The 18140-nt window shown below is 37.2% G+C and overlaps 2 protein-coding genes across 2 annotated transcripts in view; one reads left to right on the plus strand and one right to left on the minus strand.

Moving 5' to 3' along the window:
* Positions 1 to 14101, minus strand: part of LOC139745064 (DNA primase large subunit-like) — a 58092-nt gene extending 43991 nt beyond the window's left edge. The window contains exons 1-7 of the mRNA XM_071655477.1: positions 13906 to 14101; positions 6481 to 6590; positions 5699 to 5778; positions 5073 to 5193; positions 3269 to 3421; positions 1228 to 1308; positions 233 to 379 (exon numbers count right to left, since the gene is read on the minus strand). Coding sequence (XP_071511578.1) covers positions 233 to 379; positions 1228 to 1308; positions 3269 to 3421; positions 5073 to 5193; positions 5699 to 5778; positions 6481 to 6590; positions 13906 to 14059 — 846 coding nt within the window. The 5' untranslated portion in view covers positions 14060 to 14101. The remainder of the gene's footprint in view (positions 1 to 232; positions 380 to 1227; positions 1309 to 3268; positions 3422 to 5072; positions 5194 to 5698; positions 5779 to 6480; positions 6591 to 13905) is intronic.
* Positions 14102 to 16144: 2043 nt separating this feature from the next.
* On the plus strand, positions 16145 to 18080 carry LOC139745065 (enoyl-[acyl-carrier-protein] reductase, mitochondrial-like; the record flags this gene model as incomplete). Its single annotated transcript, XM_071655478.1, has 3 exons — positions 16145 to 16221; positions 16799 to 16930; positions 17937 to 18080. Coding segments are annotated over exons 1-3 (322 nt in total), but the record flags the coding sequence as incomplete, so codon positions are not given.
* Between the last annotated feature and the right edge of the window lie 60 nt (positions 18081 to 18140).

Consider the following 18140-nt stretch of genomic DNA (forward strand, 5'->3'; position numbering starts at 1 on the left):
TCGTTGGCGGAGGCATAAAAAATCTCACATGATAACTATTTGGGAGATGATATAAAGTCATGTATAAATATACTCTCATCCTCGCGTAGATGTACAAGCATAGTAAGCTGAAATTTAGCTAGTGGAACAACAACAAAATAATTATGATAATAACAAAAAGGAAAAAGATGAAACTGGAGTTTCAATTTTTACAGCTAGTCTTGGTCCTGGGCATATCAAATTCAGAACTCACATTGTTGATGTCCTCAAGGTTGATCTTGCAGTTCCCAGACCTCTTGTTGCTGCTGTAGTCCTGGCCCAGGTACTGTTTGCTCAGGTTGTTTAGCATCGGCAGGAGGCGGCCATCTTCCTCCAAGTGGGGAACCCCCCTTGCTGTGATCTGAAAAGACACAAAATGGAGGAAATACATTTGTATGTGATGCTACAAGTCTACCCAACAAAAGGGAGGGGGAGAGTGGCAGTTTCCATCCACAACAGAAACTAGAGGCATTACAAGAGCATCATGACAGTTCAGAACCAATTTCAGTAAATCTTCCAAAATTGCACAAAATATCATTCCCCAAAATAATACCTTTTTATGTTCTTGGCTATAATGCATATGAATATTTAACGGAAAACAGTATTGTTTCTGATCCACAATAACAAAAGAAAAGAAAATCCCCTCTTTTCTAGGTGAAATAAAATTTGCTCACCAATCTTTCATTTTGGTTGCATTGCCATGGTCTTCCCTCTCACCTTAACCCTAACCCTTTACACAACATGAACAATTTTTCACCATCATACCTTATATCAACAAACAAACATTTTGGATTAATTGTGGTGAAAATGGGTGTTTCCAAATACATTGTCATTACCAAAGTCTATTTTTCTAAAATCTTCTTGTCTTATGTTTTTCTCTCTCCTCCCATATCTCTCTTTCTGTCACTTTCTCCCTGTCTCTCTTCATAAAGATATCTAGTTAGCTTCCTTTTTCTTCCAGTCATTTACCATTCTGTCTGCTTAGCCTGTTGAGGACGAGTCCCGAGTATACTCGGGCAGGTGCCTATGGAAAATGTGTGTTACAGCAAAATCAGCTCGTCCTCAACAGGTTAAATTCATTTATACATATGCCGCTCTCTCTGTCTGTCTGTCTGTCTCTCTCTCTCTCTTTCTCTCCACTACACTATTAAACAGAAATTAAATTTCCATGCATATGTAGAAAGTGAAGAGACAAAAATTTTCACATACTGCTAAAGCGTGGGAGAGGTGGGAGCGGAAGGCCGTCAGTACTATGGACACCAGGTCACCGTGTGGTACAAAGGCGTATCCCTGCAGAGAAGAGAACAAGAACATGTTTTGGAGTTAACCTTTTTTTCCAAGTCTGCATATGAATTTTTAAAGTCATTTAGATATGGCGAATGGTATTTCTCTCTGTATTGACTTTTTAAATAAAATTATAAATATGTGTCTTTAGCTAAGATTCAGACAGAATCTTATACAAAGTACCAATACTTTGCGTACTCCTAATAAAAAAAAAAATATAAAAAAAACTGAGGAAAGTTTCTCTTAGTGCCCCGTTTCACCCTGCCTTGCCCCCTTCCCCTATCCCAAATATCCATTACACTGACATGGAAAAAAAAAATGAAGCAGAGTTCATTCTCCCTGGCTACAAAAAAAAAAAAAAAGAATAAACCTAGTAGTGTGAGTTTCATTATTTCCTTGAAGCACTTAAAGGACAAGTTCACCTTCATAGACATAAGGATTGAGAGAATGTAGCAATATTAGTAGAACACATCATTGAAAGTTTGAGGAAAATCGGACAATCCGTTCGAAAGTTATGAATTTTTGAAGTTTTTGTGCAGTAACCGCTGGATGAGAAGACTACTGCAGTGTGTGAATAACTTAGATGTCACATGCGTACAACAATATAGGAAAATATAAAGAGAATTTCAAAAAATTTCATCTTATGAAAAAAGTTCACATTCCCCCGACTCGTTACCGACAAATGTTATGGGTAATATTATTCCCCCTGCCTTTAGAAAGAGCCAAGTCAGGTGCTCTTTTATTATGTGAAAAAAGTGAAAATATGTTGAATTTTCTTTATATTTTCTTTATACTCTTGTACGCATATGACTCACAAGCTGTAGTAGTCTCCTCATCCAACACAAAAATTTTAAAAATTCATAACTTTTGCATCGATTGTCCAATTTTTCTCAAACTTTCACTGATGTGTTCTACTAATATTGTTGCATTTTCTCAATCCTTATGTTTATGAAGGTGAACTTGTCCTTTAACATTTTGCCTTGTTGTCCTACAGGATATAATATAGGAAAACAAATAGAAATACTAGTTAACATGTACAGTTCATCCTCACGCGAAATTAAAAAAGTAAATGTAATAATCCTGGAATTGTCTCACATTTCCTAGAAACACTTGTAAATTTTATCTTGTTGCCTCCCAGGAAACCAAAACTGAAGAGCACTTTAGTATGAGTAGTTACAAAAGTATCAAATAATGGACTGACTGTGTACAACACAATTCAGCGTCATGCCTGTATGAAACATTAATCTGTGTGGCATTTCTCTGAAAATTATGCAAAAAGTTTGATGCTATACCCTGAAAATAATTCCCTGTCCAATCATAATCAAATCTGTATAAAAACTTACACTGTATATAAAGCTGGAAAATGGCATAGGAGGATTGGGGGGGGGGGGGTATGGTTCAAACCACTCCATCATGCACTGGTTAAGTTACAATCTTTGCATCCTCTCACATTTTTGCAAAGCATTTAATCTACGTTCCTGTTGCATCACAGGAAATAATATTTGGCAGCCAAAGCACTTTGATAACAAATGAGATCACCTTTCCTTTGACATGGCATGGTGGCAGCATCTTGTGGTAATGCAGCTAAAATTCAGACAGAAAAGTGATTTTCACCAAAATCTGAGATACAAGTCTTGTCACCATAACAATGATAGATCTGTTGGGTTTGGATGTTTGGTTGTTTGTTTGTTTGTTTGTTTGTTTGTTAGTTTGTTTGTTTTTGTTTTTGTTTTGCTCTGCTGATAGTTTGTGATTTTCACTGTCAAATGCTGGTAGCAAAATTCAGCTGTCCAAATGCACAAGTTAAGAAATTTGGACAGGTCTTCAAAAGACCTCTTGATGGAGCTTGCCTCCCCTTGGTAGCTTGACTCAGTTTCACATCATCAGCCTCTGCTCACTATTCTTACAAAAACCACAGCAAAGAGGGCTATAGAGCATTTTGATTATGACAAAGGTCAAAGGTCACCTTCTGCACAAAGACCTTCCGTCCTCGCACCAGATCCAGGGCCTCTGTGAAGGGCACCTTGAAGAAGTCAGTGTGGGCCAACATGGCTGCGCTGATCCCATGGGAAGACTTGACAAGCTTGTCAGCCAGTGCATCCTTTTCCTGTTGGGGGATCTGCGAAATGTGAACAGGAAAACGTTAAGAAGGGGAAAATTGGGTTATAAGGGAGAGAGGAAGACGTTTGAGACAGTGAATGCATTGCAATATTTATAAGAACTACTGCTAGATGTGGCAAATATATTTATAACATTCCTAATATTCCCATGATATATGCTCAACTATTCAGAAGTAGGCAGCATTTTTTTTTTAATACAAATGACTATTTGTGACCCGCTACAACAAAATGATCCTGAAGTCGGGCGAGGTCGATTATTTGAAAATTGCATGACACAATTCCCTAATCTTTCTGCTTTAAATTGATATATAACACGTCTCATAAAAATAATTGGCTGCGGAGACATCGATGTTTAAAAGAGAGCATGTCAACACGTCTGGGAAATCACTGTTTCGAGAAAAGCGCCCTAAAAGTTCTCCTTGCGACGCAATCACAATCAAGAGACACGCAAGTCAGTATTCACCTCCGGACAATAGAAGTGAAGCCCTAGCAACCCCCGAAATGCTCATTCAAACACAGCGTCGGCGGTCTCCTCACCGACCAATCAGTGACCAGGATGTCAGGAGAAGCGGCTAGGCATAGCGCAACCCACCCGCACGCACCAGTCGACTGGGCAGTGTGAGAGCTTCACGCTTCGGTTAGCGGCAAGCAGCAAACTGACCAATGAGATCACTCTGGTCGTTGTTAGGGGCGGAGCCTATGTGTGGCGCTCAATCCAAATGTTCGAACCAGTTTCTGCTTCGTTGAAACGCCAAAAAAACATGGCCCAGAAAAACGCTATTTTTTGGTCTTTCCTTTCATCATTTTGCTTCAAAATTTCGACAGATGATAGAAGACATGTCAGACTCTAATAATATGTCAAATTCAGAAAATCATAAGTTTTGACCAATTTTGATGCTCTAACTTCAAACTCGATTTTCACGGCTTCGACCATGCGCGACTTTAGGACCTTTTTGTTGTAGCGGGTCACATTTTATAGTTTGAATCAATAAGCTCAACTCACAATAGATAGAAATACATGTTGTAATGTTGTGATGATATTAATGTTAATAATGGTGATCATAAGTTTAATCATAACAATAATGTGATTTTTATGATTATTATACATACACATTATTGTGTTTGTGTTATGTGTTTCTTTTTTCATTTTTTTTTTGGGGGGGGGGGAGGGGAGTGCTCTGATTTTTCCAATCTGTTTTGCATGCTTGTCATATTGTAATTTGGCTGGATAGACAAAGCTAGGAAAAGCATGTTATGCTGTGTCTTTAGTACTACTTTTACTGTCTTAACTACGCACAACATGCCATCAGCCTGGTAATTTGGGTGTGTACATTTATTTCAAAACCTTAGTGATCCAAAACTTTAACACAGCACTAATGCATCGTTCTAGACAATTAACTACATTGTATTTACTTGATAGCTATCACAATGTATTTGAATATATCTGTTCAATCCAGTCATGCAGGTATTCACATTCCTAGATCAATGACATGGAAATTTTCTTGCTGAAGGATGAAAATGAAGATACGAATGTAATTTGAACACCCAACCTTCTGACCAAGTAGTACATATTGCATCCTCCCCCCCAAAAAAAAACAAAAACAAAAACAAAAACTAAGCCCTACTAAGGTTGATCTTCTCTATACTAACTGGAGAGTAATGCAACTTGTTTTCCGCCAGGAACTGGGTAATGGCTTCACTGTACTCTCGCAGGAACCGGTAGCGGAACAAATCAAGCTCCTGTTGAATGAACCACCTCCGCAAATCCTCTCTGCAGGGATGGATTAAACAAAGACACATCATTAGAATATCTTGTTTTGTTGTACTGAGAAGTTATGCGTGAAATATTTTCAAAACCAGTGTACAGTACTGTGTGACCATCACATTTTGAGTTTAAGACTATATTATGAAGGAGGTACATGTAATAGTAACTGAGCAAGTGGGATCAGGCAAGAATACAAAAGAATGTGAGACTAACATTTTGATATTAGACAAAGTTTCATTTCTAAGGTACCTAAAAAAGTTATACAAAATAAGATTATAACGAAGTTGACATATCACAGCATCCCATTACGACATTTCACACATCTATTATCATCAAGTTCCCCCAAATGGGCATTTGAGACAGAGTTCCACAGTTTTAAATGGTAAGTGTCACTTAGTTTTACTTCCTTTTCAGTAAGTTTTATCAACTCCCAAGCAAGTGGGCCAATGGCTTTGTAGTCCCACCAGTAAACTTGTAAGGGTATCCTGTATTTTCCTCGGACTTTACTTACGATCTGCAGTAGGCCAACCTCAGGATGAAATGTGAGATCCTGTCATCCCGTAAATGTTTGGCCAAGTCCTCCCCGCTCATCTGTACGTAAACCCAAAACAAGAAATAATGGATTGGATGGCGCTGGATGAATATTGTAAAAGTGAAAATTTTCATGTGAAAATTTTTTCATGCTTGGCCTGTTTTGTACACATACTCATTGGCAAACATTTGTGTATTTTCATTTTCAAGCAAGGATCATGTCTTGCGAAAATTCCATTTTTAACAGTAGGCACCCTATGTCTATATATTGGAATTTTTATCATTGAGGTTTGGGGACTGAAACAATATAAAAGTAATTTAAACATATTGTCAGCAATAGCAAAACAAAAACAAACAAAAAATAAGAAAAAACAGCTATGATATCCAGGAAAGATAACACCACATCTGTTACTATCAAATTTAGATTGTAATGTTTTAATTGTAAACACTTGTTTTGGAAAATATGTATCAATTAGAAGTTCAAGCTCCATTTCAAACTCAGGAGAAAGCATACTATACAGACAGTGTACATTATAATTTCATTGAAATCTTCATCAATTTTGGCCAATTGAAGCCACTAGTCTTTTTAGTCATTATGAATAAAAAGTCACACAAAGGGTATCAAAAATTTATATCAAATCAAAAACACCAATGTTGAGTTTTAGACAGGAATCAAGACCACCAAACAGATGGGCATCAAAGGACAAGGCCTTGGGGACCTTGGATTTCTCTGAACCTGGGATTACTATTTCCATTACTTACTCTCTTGTGAGCTACAGGCATCAGCTTCTTTAATTCCTTGTCCATCCTCTCATTGTACTCATCGCTTCCTTTGACATGACGGATCCCGACTGATTCCACATGCTTCAGAACTGTTTGATCAGAAAGACAACGACAGGTCTAATACTAGGCCATATACAAAAACAAACAAACAAACAAACAAACACTTTGAGCACCAGCTGTCTGCACTCGGTCTCGATGGGGTATTATACCATAGATTATCCTAGATTCCCTTTTTGTCATTATGAAGACAATTCATTTTTTTTTTTCATTTCATACATGATCATTAAATATAACTGTTGGTGTCTTACAAACTAGACACAGCCCATCCAGTCGCTTTAAAAACGTGACAGGGCTGTACCAGGATGGTGCACAACAACAAAGCCAACACAAAGCGAGCATGCTGATTGCATTGAGTTTTGTTACTTGACATAATTTTTTTCACCTCAAACTCATTAAAGACAATCTTCATTAATAACACTTTGTGTCTATGTTATCGGTATCGACATACACAATTTACAACTTAACCCAAAAAGCAGATTATATGCAACGTGCGTGAACGGTACATCGTCTTTCACTCTCAGCCATTTTGAGTACCGGTGTCAGACGTTCACACGTCCGATGATACGAGTCGGTACCGTTCGCACACGCTGCATGTAATCTTCATCTTTGGTAAGTTGTTAATTGTGTAATGAATATTGTCTTTAATGAGTTTGAGGTGACAAAAACGATGTCAAGTATATTTCATCAAAAGACAAAACTAAACGCGATTGGTATGTTCGCTTGTGTTCCCTTTGTTGTTGTACGTGCACCATCCTGGTACTGGTCACCAGCCCTGTCGCGTTTTTACAGCGACTGGGCTGTGTAAAGTTTAACTGGTGATATATGAAAACAGTTTTGTGCATCGATCACCATCCACATACAAAATGTATATGGGCCAGAATTTTGAACGATGTACAATTGAGCCAAAACAAGGCAAAATTTAAAAAGTAGGAAATTCTCCAAATCATTCATCTTACCTGAAAGAGTATAACTCAAGCTTTAATATGAACCCAATTATACTAGGATTTTCCCAGAGGAACAAGTTTTTATTCACCGCTGAAGTTTACCATGTCCAGAGCAACGAACGTCCGTAAGGAATAGTACTGCACATAGATTTGAATACCATTTAACATAGTTTTCAAAGATCTGATTCAGTTCAAAATCCTAACGAAATATCTTAAGGGACATGTGTACGTGATTGCAGAATATTAAGCTTGTACTCTTAACCTGTACGTAATGGTAGACAACTGATGATTTAACTAAATTCGTCATTTCTGTAGAAATATTGCTCTTCCGCTAAACACTTTCTCCACTTTACGCGCATTTTACAGAAACTCGATATTTTCACCTCTTATTTCACTATCCTATACTTTAATCCTCACTCCCAAATAATAATATACCTTTTTATGATGTATCTCATCTGGGCAGTCTCTATAACCCAACAAACATAGCATAGTTTTCATCACGGAGGTTCGCATGTAGCTCACGGACGTTCGGAACAAACAAGATATTGAACAATACAGCTCTCTTGAGTTGGAAACGCATTCTACTCACAACAAACAGCAATTTCATGTCGAGAACAAACTCCTCTGCAAAATCCTGAATAGCTATTACCAATTCTCAATTATATAAGCTTGTTTATCTTCTCACACTGAGGAATCAAAGAAAACAATTTTTCCATCTCTCGTAAATTAACGTACAAACGTACGTGTAATCTCAGTGACGTAGTCCATCCTTGAGAACGAAAATATTTATCAAAATTTCGCAATCATGAAGTAAATATTCAGGTCCTAAACTTCAATAAAGTCTACAATGCAAAATTTGCTTTTTATATAACGAACATGGTCACAGCTAAAATTATGACAAAGAATTAATATAGAAAAACAATAGAAATGTGCTCCGTTATAGAAATACGAAGTTTAGCTGGGGAGGGCAAACGAATACGTTAGGAAGAAATCCCTCTGTGTTTGCTCCTTGTGTTACACACTGTTACCGAGAAAAAAAAATGTGTTATTATATTAGGCAGAAATGATAACAGGTTCGATACTGCGAAGTTTCGTCATAACAAGACACAATAAGTCCATATATCTTGGATGGATGTTTGTGACTTCGATATTATACAATATGGTTTGTTATAACAAACCTTTTGTAGCGCGTCATTTCGGAGGCTCGTTATTCATACAGTTTGTCAATACGAAAATTGATAGAGTTCGTATAATCATGAAGCTTTTTTATTCGGTAAATGATAGGAATCTCCGAAGGTTAACCGAAAGGCTTATTAATTGGAACATGAAAACTTATGTTCGCTTATCCAAATGTGGAGAAACAAGTTAACAACTAAAATCCTCCAATTTCAAAACATCATAATAACCGTTTTCACCTAAACGAATATCAGACCCATTCCACTTTTACAAGAATGGACCTAAAAATAATGATCCTTAATATCTATTTTTCGAAGAACATTTCTAATAACAACCTCCTGAATTAACTACATTTTTTTTTTTTCATTTTGGAATAACAAACCTTTGGACATCGGAGTAACGAATCTTTGGAAGATCGAACGTATCAAAGTGCAACCTTAAACCTATTCTTAATCATTACTTTTTTAACATGTGTTTTCAAAGTAAGCACAAAAGCACAAACAAACTGACGATCTCTCTGTCTCTTAAATGTAAAATGAAAAAAAAAATCTTGGAAAAAATTACAAACGAATGTTGCTTTTCATTGATGAGTATAAAACAACACCATGTGATGATAAGCGGAGGATTTGTGTGTTTTCATCAGACAATAATTGTATACTGCATGATTTTTGCTCGCTTGTGACGGCATTTCGATGAATAAAAAAACATAAACAAACAAACAAAAACTTCTCCAGAGGAATTTGGTACAACGGGAGAGCACTGGCAATTCTTTTCTCTGTGTGTTGGAGCTCGATCCCTTCTCTGTTTCTCAGTCATTTTCATTCAACTGCTTCCACGTCCTTTTGAAATTTTTCCGTTTCTTATTCAACACATGCTCATTACAAACTTCTTCCGTCATTATCCTGAATGTGATTGCGTAGCACTTTTCGGATTTGTTTTGGTTTGTTCTGTTTTGTTTTTGTTTTCTGTTTGGTCGCAGCATGTTCAGGCTATTGAGGGAATGAGAGAAAAATCGTCATGAAGAGAAAAATAAGAATGAATTAAGGCATTTAATATCATGACAATTACAGCGAACGTCCGTTATGGAGACCAAAACTGGATGTGTTCTGTTTGGGACGGCAGCTACCATACTCAAAAGATAAACACTTAGAGCACCTGTCACTAAAAAGTGGCACTGATCCTCTTTCTCCTACTATGTAATCCATTGACTTATTCAACCAACGAACATCCGTGAAAAAAATGTTTTCCGTTTGTTATTACAGGTAAATTGAGTGCTGAACGCTATTCATTTTCGGGTATGAGCGGCTCGGTGATTTGGTAATGGGCAAGTCCAAGATAAGGTCCCCTCAGAAGGCAAAATTTCATCTTTGCTCAATATTGACATGTTTGGTATCATTTTGAAGCTTATGAGTTGAAGTTTTGATTTCCATGGAGGAAAAAATTATATTACGTAAATTTATGCAAATTTCAAGGGCTCCATTTGCATAAATGTGAAACACAGCGTTACGTATGGGACATTTATAAAAATTCATATTAATTCAAAGGAAAGCAAATGATATTTGATTAATATGTGGACATAAGAAGTTCATCAAATAGTTTAACTTGGTATGAAAATTTAGGGATTATGCAAATGATTATGCAAATTAGCTCGTGTCCTATCATGACATGTCCCATACGTAACAAATTGAGGTCATTTTTTTAGGTTTTTTCTGAAATTGCTAAGGTTATATTAATGCCCTTTTGGAAAGTTCTAATTTATTGTTTAGAGAAATTAAATACCATAGAAAAAAGAAAAAACAGTAAAAGGAATATTTTTTATTAGGCATTGAAATAATGTTACGTATGGGACAAATGCGTTACGTATGGGACATCCTCATACATAATGCATGTGAATGCATGTAGCTAGCTGGGAAGGTCTCTCAGTACACAAATGGTCAATCATCCTGAAGAAAGCATCCCAACATTGTAGCTACTTTTTGAGTTATAGACACTTTAAACAATACATGTACTTGACTGAACAATTTTCAGAAAGGGGGAGGGGAAAATGGCAAAATACACAATGAAAAATCAGCATTAAAGGGATGGTATAGTTTTTTGTGGAAATGGGGATTCAGTTTTCAACATTTAATGAGATGATTGGAAACTAATTATATGAATTACTAAAGAGCATACAATCCTAAGACTAGAGGAATTCAAAGTTAAGTGATGGAGATCCAAGTTGAAATGGTTGTGATATAAATATTTAAACAGAATATAAAGTAAAATGATTTTTTTTTTATTGCAAGTGATACACAAATTGTCCTTATTCAGGTTTCAATAATAGCCACGACAAAATTCATGGGTAATCTACTCGATCACTGGGGTTCCATGCAGCAGGTATTGCTTATTTATAAAAATTAATATTTCTTGTGTCAAGTTGTTTTTTATTGAAACGAAATGGCAAACTGCCCTTCATCAATGGAAGTAAACACCTTCAACTATTCAAGTTTTCAGTAGTAACTATCCTGATAAAAATAGGGCATACATACTCAGGTTGGTCATAGAAATATAGAATATGATTAAATATGATTATGATGGTAAATATTTGGGGAATATTGTTCCCTTGTCAATCTGGATCAGTATTTGAGTAGTGTCAACTGATTCCATTTCAATAATTATGCAAAAATTTGTTTATGGGTATTTTGCAAAATTATTTTGCAAAATACCCATAAACAAGTCTCTCCACACACTAAACGAATGGGGGACAAGGGGCATGCATACTCAGGTTGGTCATAAAAATATAAAAATATGATTGAATATGATTAGGATGGTGAATATTTGGGAAATATTGTTTCCTTGACAATCTGGATCAGTATTTGAGTAGTTTCAACTGATTTTACTTCAATAATTATGCAAAATACCCATAAACATGGTTCTTCACACACTAAATGAATGGGGGACAAACTGTCCCATACGTAACTGTCCCATACGTAACACGTCATGTCTGTCTTTAATTAGAACCTGTAATTAGAACTTTTTACCTAATGACACGAAACTTACCTGTGATAATCTTGAGTGTTGTGACTTTCATCACAGTGAGTTACAAGTTGTAGAATGAAATACTTTCAGAGAGTTTTGAGGTTGAAAAAAATGTTCAAAAAAACAAAAATTTTCTGGTCCCATACGTAACGGCACATATTTTCTCTTCTAGAATATAAATGTGAAGGTCATTTTTCTCCATTTTTTGCATGATCATACTTCTCCTAGATATCAATCACCATGATAAAGTTTAATATTGTCAAAAGCCATTAACACTATTTTTCAGGTCATAAAAGTCTCTGAATGTCCCATACGTAACGCGCGTGTTATCTTGGACTTGCCCTAATATTTTCAACTAACATTAATCTTATGTGCAGTGATATATTTGTAATTGTCAGAAATTTCCTTTCTCGGACAGAACGTCCGTGAGCGAAACTTTCAGAACCTGTAACAGTACAAATTGTCTCCAGAACCTCATTAGAAAGAAATTTAAACGCACAGAAATTACAGATTACGCAAAATTCCATTTTCCCATAACTTTGTTTTAAGTGTTTAGCTGTTTTTGTATAATTAGAGGGAAAACAAGCGTAAAATTGTGAGTAAATTTTCAATTGTTTGTTCATCATGATCACATAACGCCTTAAAAATTCTGAAACTACTGCTCTAAACTCAGTATTTACTTTGTAAAACTTTATTTGTCGCTATTCGAGCCAAAAGTTTTAAAGAATACAGGACACTTTCGGGACAAGTTATCCCTATCGGAGGGATTGCATACGTCACGGACGTTCTCTGGAATTATCACGGACGTTCGTTCTACTACTAGGGTCATGTTCCAGGACGGATAACTAATCGGCAGAGAGTACCTAGCCTTCCTAACTCTTTCAAAAATTTGAAAAGGTATTGTCGATGCAAATTATAAGAAATTTGACATCCTTACAACATATGTCTTGCCCAGAGGGGGATCAGGAGGTGAATTTTCAGAGAAAATATCAATTATTTGCTTGGTTTTTGGTGAATTGCATGGTCCAAAAACTGCGGACGAACCTCAGTCCGCTCCAAAAATGGCATGCAGCTCCTCGGCAAGAGAGCCAAAGGTAAAATGCACCTTCGCCATCAAAGCAAGATGGTGTCCCACTCGAAAACATTTTAATCATCACGGACGTTCTTTTTTTCTTGGAGGTTCGTCTAAAAATACAATTTCCGTTCCTATTTGACAAAGGATGGACAGAAATTCAAAACAAACATATTATCGTGTTGGTAGATCTTAGTTAATTACGACTCAGAACAATATCGCCGATAACGTTTCATGGGCTACGATCTTTATTAGAAAATAGCGGAAGCACGTCCGTGACGAAAACTGAGTATAATTTTGCATAAAAGAATATTACGTCCCATGTAGAGCCAGCAGACGTACAATTTTTGCAGGATATGTTCATTAGGTGGAACACCAAATTTTCGTATACGTTACAGTTGGGACAACAAAGTAGAATTTGCAGCAGCGATAGAAATAAAAGCATCACGGACGTTCGTCTGTTTAGGACTTTGATATTTTAATTGTTCTCTGTAATTTTGTACGTGCTCATAAAGTTCTTATAATTTTGTGGTACATACCCATGATATGTAAGATCCAGAACATGGTCAGATATTAGATGTCACGTACCATTAAAAATGCACATCATTAGTTTGAAAAACAAAAATTATTGTGAAAATAGCATTTTTACCGTATTTTTACGCTTTAAGTCCTTGTGAAATGAAAAATATCAGGCAAAAGGCAACCAAACCATATATTTCCTGAAAGGAAATTTACCAATCTTTGAGATGACATGAAAAAATCTGGTTTCTTAGATCATCCTGGCGTGTTCTAAGGGAAAGAATGTCAGAAGGTACGAAAATTGGCAATTGTACATCGTTCAAAATTCTCACCCATATATTTATTATGCATACCGTGCAGTGTATTCTAGGTCACAATCAGTTTGTCATCAGTGACACTGTCTATTGACTTTACTAAGTAGATGACTTAAGATTATGGATACAGGAATGCGCTTTTCTTTGGTGATCTTTTGTCTTGAATTTTAACAGAAATTAGATCTCTGGTTTCACGTCAGGATCATGTTGCTTGTCTAGCCTCGTTAAACACATGTTGGTACTTAAATGGTAGGCTGATTACCATGACTACTGTGCAGTATTTCACTGAATCATTACATACCTTCAAGCCTTCTCTTCGCCAACTCCTCGAACTCACTGAGGGAAATATTTTCAATCGGGGGGATGCGATAAAACAGCATATGAGGTTCTTTGGTTCTATCCAGGAAAGACTCCTTCTTAATCCTTTTCTTGGTGCTAGTTTCAGAGAACTCCATGGTATCAAAGTAGAGCTAGACACGACTTGACAACAAAATTAAGTTACGTATTCCAGTGGCAGTTTACGGCGCTAGCCTAACTAAACCGGTTATACACGGTGTTGGACCCGTCGACCCGGTACCCGGTGTCGTCCGCAGAACTCTCCTGCATTGATATGCATTCATTCATTCCCACAAACTGGGCTACAATAGCTACGTACAACGCACGTCGTCGTACGAAATTTCCCGCGTTTGCACACAAACCGCGCGATAGAGGGTGCACTTCCGTTCTGATTCAAGATGGCAGCGCCCATGGTCACCAAAGGTATTTCGCTGTTAGGTTCAGAACTGCTGAAAATTTCATCAACACATCGATTAAGGTCATGCAGACGACTATGTTCCTCAATAAGCAAAGGAAAAGCGTTGATATATCATGAGCGTGGTGACCCAGAGAAGGTGATAACGTAAGTTGACTTACCCTAAAATAGATATGTTAGAAATGTTGTGCGTGTAAAAAGTACATGTCATTTAGTACTAGCACTAGCAGTCCCATGTGTGCAAAACTATGTATCTTTTATGTATGTGTCAACCTCAGTGTGCAGCAGTGACCAGTGTGACTTGGCTTGAAATCGAACTTATCTTGTTTAGGGCCAGATATGACTGGTATGCTAGCTTCATGTTGTAATCCGACTGTTCATAACTTTTGACTCAGCTTAGCTTCATGGAAGGCAATCAATGGCAATGTCGATATCAGTCACATTTTCTCTCATTGCTTTTTCTTTAACGTTAGAATTTTGACATAAATTTGCAAAAGAAGAAACTAAGCTAGAAAAACTCTATGTCAGTTCGGGAAACCCACTCACAAGGGGGGCCCCTCCTTATAAGTAACCCGTCCCCCTTATAAGTAACCCCGTCCCCCTTATAAGTAACCCCCGGGGCACCCCTTATAAGGAGTCTCCACGCTTTTTTGCAATGCAACGCGAAAATGAAAGGACTGCGGCAATTCGCTTGATTATGTCCATAAAGCTTCACAAGTTTCCTAGTTACTCACGAAATTTGAGCAAAATCGGTTTGAGGCATCATATCTAAAATCATGGATTTAAATGCGATGTCAAACGACCCATGCGAATGCTGAAATGCGAGCGATTACTGGCGCGAGTGTCGCCAGGCGCGGCGGCGCGGCAATGCTTGAGTGCAGACGTGGCGACTGAGTACGACCGTACTCAGTCGCCACGTCTGCACTCAAGCGAATTGCCGCAGTCCTTTCATTTTCGCGTTGCATTGCAAAAAAGCGTGGAGACTCCTTATAAGGGGTGCCCCGGGGGTTACTTATAAGGGGGACGGGGTTACTTATAAGGGGGAGGGGTTACTTATAAGGAGGGGCCCCCCTTGTGAGTGGGTTTCCCGAACTGATGTAGAGTGTAAGTCAAGACTAAAAGGTGTAGATTTTATAGTATCACTATCAGGACATGACAGACGCAGACAGGGATTAAAATGCTTCATGCACCTGAGTATTAAATTCTAATAGTAATACAGTGTTGGAAGAACAGACAGAGTCATTCATTAAATTCAAAATTAGGTATGTGTACTATTACTATTAATGGAATATTTACTGCAGTACTGGTACATTTTGACACAAATCGTCACAGATGTCCGATGTACATCTACATTGCATTGTCATTGATTATTTGATGTTATCTATGAATCAATGATGCAAGATAGCAATGTAAATTTAAGGGAACACATAATTGTCAGCATATACAAGTATTACAAGTACCTGGTACTACAATTGTAGCTACTTTTCTTGTCACTCGACTTCATTGACTGTTGTCTATTGTGCCACTGAGTAGAGTCCCAATTTACTTGTACTTTGTTTATCTGAGCTGACCCCACCCCTTGCACTCACAAACCAAAAAGGAAAAAAAAAATCATGTGTAACTCAACTGTAAATTCTTGTAATATTTTTGTTTCATGCGATTTTGTTATACATGTATGTTTGACTTTCAATAAAGTTGAAGTTGAGGTTGAAGCTGAAGTTGGTAACTGCTAAAAGTGCTTTTTTCTGATTTTTTTTTTTCTTTACAGTCTACAAGAACAGACCTTACCTGAAATCGGTTCAGACTCAGTTCTGGTCAAAATGGTAGCAGCCCCTATCAACCCATCAGACATTAATGCCATCCAAGGTGAACCATGAACGTCTTTTTGCTATTGCTAGTCACAGTGATTAATCATTTAAGAAGAAAAAATACATTGCATTACATCTGCAGTGCAGATGTTAGAAACAAAAAACAAAACAAAACAGAGAACAGAATAGATAAAAGATATGAAAAAGATGTTTGTTGGAGGCTTAATTTTGAAGAAATGTGAAAAAGCTGATTATTTACCAAGTTGTTAGGCCATGTCATGAATATTAATTTCTACCTGAAAGATAACTTTGTATGTAGTGTTACATGTATTTCACTTTGTGTGATATGTATATATGATTTTGTGTTGTCATTCAGCAGTTTTTATCCCGAGTACCACTACCAGCTGTTGTTGTATTGTCTACTAAATACCACTGACTGAAAGCCCTGTATCAAATCTTGACAGGATATCGTACTTAGATTGTTCATACTTGTAGCTCATTTGATGCAGAGTGTAGATATTTTTTGTTCTAATGACAGAGTTCAACATTGATATCCACGAATGAAGCCAAGGTTAAAATACTTGTTGAACAGATGAGAAAATAGATAATTTTAATTCATCACTGTTTGCTGGCAGGTATCTACCCCATCCAGCCCTCCCTTCCAGCTGTTGCAGGATTTGAAGGTCTTGGAGAAATTCTTCAAGTGGGAAGCAATGTCACGGACATGCATCAGGGAGAGAGAGTCATATTTCCTGGAAGATTTACAGGTGAGAAAAACTCTGTGAACTTCATCTTTTGTGACATTTTAGCATTTTGATGTACCTTTCAAGATGGCATTTGTAGTCAGTTACTGGCTCATGGCTAAGTCTGTAAAGGTGCATTTCAATATGGTTGCATGAACGCAGCATAGCATGTTAAAAGCTACAGATCAGTGAAATATTTGGCCAAATTGGACAATTTGAAGTAATAAAATGAATGGATAGATTTAGCAGAGTATCACAGGAAGTGAGATCTTCTATCATTTAGCATTCAAAGCTAACTTTATATGAGTTGTTACATCACTTGTCTCTTACCTGTCATTGTGATATAATGTATGATGGTGTTTAAAGTGTATTTTGCATTTGCTTGAAAGACATCCTTCTGTAATAACACTGCCCAAAAGGATATTGTATTATCACACCCTCTCCATGATAGCAGAAGTTAAAATTCTTTGTTTTCTTATAGTTTAAAAAAAAACCAAGGGTTTGGTTTGTTGACAATCAAGTGTTTCTATTTGAGTCACTTCAAGGTCACATGACCAAGAGTACTGTGCAGGTGCTGTGGCACTGGGTGGGGAGGGGGGAGAAGCTGTAGCCCCACACCCCTTCCCCTCCAGCTTTGTGAGTCTATTTAAAAAAAAAAAGAGAAGAAAATTGTGGGTACCAGTGACCCGCAGGCCCCCCTCCCCCTCCCACTTTATAAATTATTCCATGGCCCTCGCTATGGAGAGTCCTTCTTGTGACCCCAAGTCATACAACTGATTGACCTTCAAATTGTTGTACAATTAATGCATCAAATTGGCAAAATATAGGATATATTTTCTTATCTTTTATGTTGATTTCATAGATTCTAGTCCAGGGGATATTTTTTTTGTAGGGTAACTTTTACATAATTCAATGCTCCTAGACCTAGAGTTGTTATTCATTGTCAAGAACTGCAGGGAGAATTGAACTTTTCATATGTACCATCTTTACTGATTATTGAGCTTCCTTTTGTTGACTTACCATACTGTAGGCACATGGCGGTCACATGTAGTGTGTCCAGCCGATGCTGTGATGACCGTGCCGGAGGACACACCCCCTCTAGTGGCTGCAACGCTAAGAGTGAATGCATGCACAGCCTACCGGATGCTTGCTGACTTTGAGCAGCTGAGGGAAGGTTGGTTAGCTAAAAAAAATTTTCAATGCTGTTCAGGTTTTCTTTTGGCACCAAATAATG

This window comes from Diadema antillarum, unplaced genomic scaffold (genome assembly GCF_040938485.1).
Source record: "Diadema antillarum isolate AM-2024a unplaced genomic scaffold, OU_Dant_1.0 seq00001232_RagTag, whole genome shotgun sequence".
NCBI lineage: Eukaryota > Metazoa > Echinodermata > Echinoidea > Diadematoida > Diadematidae > Diadema > Diadema antillarum.